The 7,948-nt window shown below is 38.1% G+C and overlaps 1 protein-coding gene across 1 annotated transcript; it reads left to right on the top strand.

Annotated features, from left to right (window-relative positions):
* Nucleotides 1-2,786: 2,786 nt before the first annotated feature.
* LOC109164431 (zinc finger protein CONSTANS-LIKE 16) lies at nucleotides 2,787-5,406 on the top strand. Its single transcript, XM_019312967.1, has 2 exons — nucleotides 2,787-3,954; nucleotides 4,766-5,406. Exons 1-2 carry the CDS (start codon nucleotides 3,031-3,033, stop codon nucleotides 5,018-5,020), a joined length of 1,179 nt encoding a protein of 392 aa, XP_019168512.1. The 5' UTR covers nucleotides 2,787-3,030; the 3' UTR covers nucleotides 5,021-5,406.
* The last annotated feature ends 2,542 nt before the right edge of the window (nucleotides 5,407-7,948 follow it).

Below are 7,948 nucleotides of genomic sequence, written 5' to 3'. Positions count from 1 at the left end.
CGATGTGCTGTAGAAATCATCAAATTAGTTGAACTTCATCTTAGAATTTTAATTCTTATAATTCTAATGAAAAAGAAACTAAAACGGCCTGTCTGTCTATTTTCATCGTTCTACGTGCAATTGAAAGGTTTATGATCAAAACCCTACTCTTGCTTAATGAAATTGAAAGCTGTAATCCTTTTTCCTTGGATAAAAAGAATCTCCGTCCCTACAATAAACACACAATAGAGTTCCATTATGCTCCACTTGTCTTCCTTGGGTACCAACACTCATTTAGAGGATATCATTGCTTGAATCTAAATGTTGAAAAAATTCTTACCATTCGCCATGTCCGATTTGATGAGAATGTTTTCTCTTTTGCAGCTAAAACTCCCCCACATGTTTCTACTTCAACTCAGGATGCAATACCATGGGTTGTTGTCAACTTACCAAGCAGAACGGGATGCTAAGAAATTGACATGAGTGTGTTGCCTCTATTTCATGCTTGTGTCGCCATTCTAGAGAGAGATGCGATCACGACATGGACATAGTTGTGTCGCTAAAAGGACACTACAGCGAGAAACAATACAACCGTGTTGCCCTGTGTCATAGTCATGTAGCCAATCTAGAGAGAGACACGGCTACGACACGTCTTAGACATTGTCGTGTCGCCCAAATCAATGCCCCAACGACAAACAACACGGGCGTGTTGCTCATGTGTCACGATCGTATCACCATTCCAGAGAGGGACACGATCATGACAAGCCCAGGACACAACCATGTCGGTGAGAACCACCTCCTCCCTTTTGGTGGAGTTTACTCCCGAACAACCTCTAATTATTCCTTCCAAGCTCGAGCTACGTCGACCAACACCCCGTGCTCAACGTACACATCCTATGGTCATCTGCCACATGATTCGTGACTCCACAAGTAACAAAGCTCTAATTGCATATATAGATGACTTCGAACCCACATGCCACTCCCAAGCCGTAAAAGGTCTCGAATGGCAAACAACAATGGACGAAGAATTCAATGCATTTCTACATAACAATAGTTGGAAGCTAGTTCCACATAAACAAGATATGAACACCATTGGATGCAAATGGGTATTTCAAATCAAGAGAAAAGCTTATGGAAAAATTGAACGATATAAAGCCAGAGTTGTTGCTAAAGTATTCAATCAGGTTGAGGAGAGGAGATTATTTTGATACTTTAAATCCGGTGGTCAAACCAACTATAGTAAAACTTATCTCTTATTATAACAAAATATTGTCTATCAGAAAACTTGATGTTCACAATCCCTTCCTATCCCTTCCTCAATAGTTGTCTAAGTGAGAATGTTTATATGAAGCAACCACCAGGGTACATTAACAACTTTCCTACTCATGTTAGAAAACTACAAAAGCCTTTATATGGTTTGAAGCAAGCACCACTACATGGTTCAAACGCCTTCATGATTGCCTACTCTCAGTTGGTTTCAAGGCTTCGAAAACTGATGTTTTATTGTTTATCTATTCTACTACTAATGCTCAAATTTATTTACTTGTCTATATGTTAATTCCGATCCATACTAATAATGAGCAACAATGAAAGTCTCTTGGCTTCCATAACAAACAAACTAGCTAAAAATTCAAGATCTAAGATATGGGACCTCCAAGGTTCTTCCTAGGAATTGAGTCAATTCATAACATGGGGCGACGATCCTTTACCAACAAATGTACATACTTGAAATACTCAAAAGGTCTAGAATGGAACACTGGAAGTAAATCTCCACTCCAATTTCAGTCAACAACAAGCTAAGTGCAACAAACTCATCTCAACCATATGACATATCCCACACAATACCTCAGCTTAGTTGGAGCACTTTAATATCTAACCATCACTCATCCATATCTCTCATTTGTCGTAAACTAACTTTGTCAGTTTATGCAATCTTCAACCAATGACCACTAGGTGGCTTTAAAGCGCGCTCTAATGTATGTCAAAGATAATACTCTTAACTATGGGCTATGTTTTACAAAATCTGATTCAAATGACAACATTCATTTATTTTCACACTCTGATTGGACAGGATGTCATGATGATCTCAAGTCCACTAGTGGTTTTGTTGTTTTCAATGGTAAAAATCTAAATTCTTAGGGATGCCATAAACAAAATATAGTGGCTAGATCCTCAACAGAAGCAGAATACAAAGCAATAGTTGGTGTTTAGGAGGGGTAACAAGGTTAATTGCTTTAATTCGAGAACTTTGGTGTGACAACCTTGGTGCTACCTATTTGTGCGCAATGTGTTCCAGGCCCGAACCAAACATGTTGAAATCTATACTATCATTTTATTTGTGACAAAGCAAAATCAAAAGAACTACAAGTAAACTATATCTCTACAAAAGACCAATTGACAGTCATCTTTACCAAACCACTAACATGTTTTCTCTAGAGAACCTTATCTCTACAAAAATCTAATTGGCAGACATCTTTACCAAGCCATTAACATGTTCTCCGTAGAGAATCCTAAGTTTATGAGACGTATTGGACTCTGTATTCTACTTTTTACACTTTTATCATAGATGTAACAAGAATCAAACTCATAACCTTTTAAATACGAGAAACATGCTCTACCCACTTCATACTTCTTTCTAGTCTAGTGGAAATAAGTGCCGTTGGAAATAGGGATAAGTGTTAACAACAACTTAGGACCATCAACATTTTTTTTTTGATTTTTTTTTCTTTTTTTGCTGAAGAAAACATATCCATCAATTATAACTTTTGTCAGGACAACATCCCAATGCCCAATTATTTATATTGTACTATTGCCAGTCATTCCATTTTGGGGTTCCTCCAGCTATAGTATTTCCCATATATGCCTAAAGGCTAAAACCTTTCTCTCCCATTAAACAGTATGAACTGTCACTAAAGTACCTCTTCTACAGTGGGCATCGATCCTCTACGCGTACAATCAAACGTTGTACGTTCAGCTTAGAAAGATTGATTCTTGAATCCCCTTAGCTTTGACGACAATTTGAGGTTGTGTTGTGTTGGTGTGTACGCACGCATGATGAGTTCTGATCAAAGAAAAACAGCTAATGCCATCAGTGGCAAGACCGCTAGAGCCTGCGATAGCTGTTTGTCGAAGAGGGCTCGTTGGTTTTGCGTCGCCGACGATGCTTTTCTCTGCCAATCTTGTGACGTTTCCGTTCACTCTGCTAACCTGCTGGCCAGTCGTCACCAAAGGGTTCGTCTCGGAACATCCTCGTCTTCGACGGCGGCGGCATCGTTGTTGTCCTCACCCAAAATTGTTGACGACGACGACGATGATTCTCCCCCGGCTTGGCACCGCGGCTTCACCCGCAAGCCCAGAACTCCGCGGAACGCCAAACGTACGAAGAAGCAAAACTCCGGCGGCGTTGCGGTGGAGGAAAGCGTTAACCCCGTCCTCCCTTTTGTCCCCGAGATGGGGAGCGACGACGACTACAACAACAACAACGAGATCGACCTTTTTTGCCAAGTTCCGGTGTTGTTGGATGACGACCTTAACGCCCTTTTGAACGACGGCGGCGGAGACGACCACATGCGGGGTTTGGAGATTCCGGAGTTCCTTTCCTCGGACGTGGAGTTGGCGGAGTTCGCTGCCGACGTAGAGACGTTGTTAGGAGACGATGATGTTGGGGAAGACAAAGCGACGGCGGCGGTGAAGATTGAGATTAATGGGGGCGATTGTACGGAGGCGTTGAATTGGAGTTTTGGGGAAGAGCAGGAAGTTGAGCAGAAAGTGATGATGACGATGTTGAGTGGATTTGATGAGTCGTCGTCGTCCATGGAAAGTGGAAGCTGTAAAGAAGAAGTGGCGAAGAAGTCGAGGATGCTTTTAAGTCTTAACTACGAGGAAGTTATCAGTGCTTGGGCTAGCCAAGGTTGTCCCTGGACTGATGGAACTCGACCCCATTTCGACCCAAACCATTGCTGGCCAGATTTCATGGTGCGTACCTTACCTTAATCCATTCCAACATCTACTGTTGGAGAAATTTCTTCATCTATATATCTTGTTAGTATAGAGCACTACTTAATTCACTAATTCAGTAAACAATATTTAAAAAAAGAGAGTAAGGTAAGAAATTTAGTAGCAGGAGTAAGGTTAGACATTTAGTAACAGCCGTGCAGGGAATATGTCAAAAGTGGACAGATCTTCAAAGTTAGAAATTTAGTAACAGCAGTGTAGAGATTGTCTAAAGTAGGAGAGTATGGTTAGAAATTTACTAATAGCTCTGTAGGGAATATGTCAAAAATGGATAGATCTCGAAATTTAGTAGCAGCAGTGTAGAAAATATGTCCAAAGTGGCACTGATTAACTCTGTTTGCTGAGCCACCGAAACTTACATCTCCTCGCTTTGTCGGACAGGAGTGTAGAGCACTTAGGGTTAGGGATTTACATCCTCTCACATGCTTTATGGGGTCGGATGGTGAGAGACTCTTGATGTTGGGATTGAACCTTCTGGAAAAAAAGAAGATAGAGCGCTTTATTTTTGCTCTGTTAGGATCAAAAGCTATAACTAGTAACGATTGTCCAACTTTTTTTTTCTTATAGTTCGTCATCACATTTTTTAAAGACAAGGTGCTGATTTCATGACCTGACCTTCTCTTTACCACATTTTTTAAAGACAAGGTGCTGATTTCATGACCTGACCTTCTCTTTACCAGTCTCCGCTCAACATATAGATAGATGAATATATGTTTTTTAATAATAATCTATCTGCAGTTACGTTATATGTGTATTTGCATTTGCATTGTAGGGAGGAGATCATCATCATCATCATCCATACGGGTCTGCAATGATGATGAGACGAAGCGACGAAGGGAGAGAAGCACGGGTGAGTCGATACAGGGAGAAGAGGAGGACGAGGTTGTTCTCAAAGAAAATTCGGTACGAGGTGAGGAAATTGAATGCAGAGAAGAGGCCTCGTTTGAAAGGGCGGTTTGTGAAGAGGTCATCATTGTTTCAGCCACCGCCGCCCTTCCCCAACTACCTCCTCAATCGACATTTATGAATTGATGAAGGTCGAATTCAACAACTTTATGAGATATATATTAATTAATGTTACATATATGGAATCTGGGATATTGCCATATTGGATTACAATCCACACTAATTAAACCTAGGTTTTTTTCCCTATGACTAATCATTCAGTCATGGTGATGCAAGATATATATATTTATATATATGTGGGCATAACTTAGGGGAGTTTGGCTCATAACTTTTATTCTCTGATGTATCTTCGGATTCGTTTCCGATTACTTTGTTTTGACTATTTTTGTAATAGCAAAAGTTTATTGCCCGCTATGCCAAAAGGGGTGTTGTAAAATATTAGTAAAATTAACATTTGAAGTGATATTTTCTGGTGTAAATATATATAGGGTTTTTTTTTTTGGTTTCGATAAGTTCAAAGTAAATTTGGATTTTCCTAAGTGAAACAAAGGAAATGATATATTGTGCACTTAAAATGGATACTGAGTGAATGAAAGTTGGTTCTCAAAGTGTACTTATGAAGTTGGAAATTAGAGTTTGGGGAGACTTGTAAGAAATCATCGTTCCACATTGAAAAAATGATATGAGTTTGCTATATATACAATTCTTTATTTTTGAAAAAATTATATAACATAAAGACGTCAGGCACCTTGTGCTCAGATGACACATCTGTGGCTCTCCTTGAGAGAAGGTCACAGAATCAAATTCCGGTGGTGGGGTCTTGACTCTTTGGGGATAGAGAAAGTCAATCGTTATACTGTGCATCAAGGCGCACATTGCGTACCGCGCCTCCCAAAACGACGTCGTTTTGTTAATTTCAGGTATAAAATTCTGTGAATTCTATTATATAATTTTGTACATTCGAAATATGGAAATTTTCAGTTTTAAAATTCTGTGTTTCCAGGTATAAAATTATGTGTTTTCAGGTATAAAATTCTGTGTATTCTATTATATAATTCTGTACATTCAAAACATTGATTTTTTTTTTAAAGAGTTAAGAGTTTATGTGTATTATGTTAAGAGTTTATGTATATTATGCATTATGTTAGATTATGTGTATTATCCTTTAAAAAAATATTATGTGTATTCAGTTATAAAATTCTATGTTTTCAGGTATAAAATTCTGTGTATTCTATTATACAATTCTATACATTCGAAATATAATTTTTTTTTAAAGAGTTAACAGCAGACACGCGAAAAGGTACAAAACGACGTCATTTTGGACCAGGGCGCACAATGCATTATGTGCACAGTATAATTTGTCAGAAAACGTATATAACAGATACTACCTTATAATAGAGACAATGGTATTCAAGACTATCTCTCACGTAATTATTCCCAATGGCTGGACTGCTCTCCTTATATCCTACTTTTGGACTTTGGAATTAGGAAAAAATGTGTATTATATATTTATTTGAATTTATTTAATTTAATATTTATTTTAATTTTGGTTCCTATAGATTTCATTACTGTCAACCTAAACAAAGAAACTAATTACTTTTACTAAAAATCATTTCAAATATTACTCCGTATTAATTAAATATTTTATTTTAGTTCTAATGTTCGAAGGAAACCACCCCTAATTTAATTGCATTTGTACTTACCAACTCAATTATTGTTACATTTTTTTCTTCTAAATTTTCTAATTTCATTTAATTCAATTTGAGTTTAAAAAAAAATCAATCTTTACGCACAATTAGTATGATTGAGGAAAACACAACTCTTAGTACATACAATGTAAGCAGTATGCTCAAATTCTATCGAAAACAATTAGAAAAATGCCCCCATTGCACTTGTTTTACTTGTTTGTTGGTTCAATTACACACTTTGTAAGTTCAGTGATCCAATTACACAAAGCAAGAAGTTCAATGACCTATTTAATATTTTTCCTTTAAAATATAACCTCATTCACAAGTTCAACTTACAATAGGAGCAGTCTATTAGCATTTTTGGTTTGAATCGGTTAGCTATGGACAATCTCGACTGATTTACCTCATTGTGATCCTTTGCTGGTTGGGGTCGTCACAAGGACGGGGGGAGGGGACGGGCGAATAGGTTTATCATTGAGAAAGACTTCATCTTGGTTAATCAATTATTGACTCTTTCTCTTGTTCTCAGTTTGATTGCATTTCCTTGTCCAAATTCAAGTTCCTATTCCCCATACTTTTATCTTTATTGTTATATCAATTTTTTGTTAGTTTTTTATGGGTAATGAACCAAATGGACTGGGGCCCAAGAAGAAAAACCGAGCAAGAGGGCCTGGCCCAGCTGATTGGACCAAAAGGATGAGGTATATTAACGGATAGAGGCCTGACCACTGAAGTGGGCTGGCCAATTCAAGCCTAGGACTCGGTTTGATGATGGCCGAGTCCCAGGCAGTCGGTCCCCCCGAGGAGTTAGCTTTCAACAATACTGTTGGGCCATAAATGCGGAGGATGACCGTTCCATCAAGGAAGCGTAACGACCGAGCAACGACTCTTACCCATAATTATTATTCATTCTAAGCCTTAATCAGGCCATTTAAGCCTTTCCCTTTTGAAACTCCCACTTTCCCTTGTATAAATAGGCGAGGAGAAAGCCGAGAAAGAGCGAACATTCTATATACTGAAAGTCGGACACAATACTAGCAAAAATACATATCAAACTTCTTGTTTATTTTCCATTTTTGCCTATTTACTTTTCCGGTGAATCCACCAAATCTTTGGTTGTGTTGGATGTCGTGGGCTGCCAAAAGTCCTAAAACCAACATTTTTCAGTATTGCATTATCCAAATCTTTGGTTGGGGTTAGATTTCTAATTGAAGAGTTATTACTACCTTGTACTTAAGAGCAAGGGCCATTCCAATGAAAATGGAGGTCCTGTGCGACATCATAATTTGTGCCCTTTTTAAGTATTTTATATATATATAAATAATAGTTGTTCAATTTTATAAATACGTTGTAATACCCCA

The sequence above is a fragment of the Ipomoea nil genome, unplaced genomic scaffold, assembly GCF_001879475.1.
Source record: "Ipomoea nil cultivar Tokyo-kokei standard unplaced genomic scaffold, Asagao_1.1 scaffold3065, whole genome shotgun sequence".
NCBI classification, from domain to species: domain Eukaryota; kingdom Viridiplantae; phylum Streptophyta; class Magnoliopsida; order Solanales; family Convolvulaceae; genus Ipomoea; species Ipomoea nil.
This window is presented reverse-complemented; position numbering and strand designations above follow the sequence as displayed.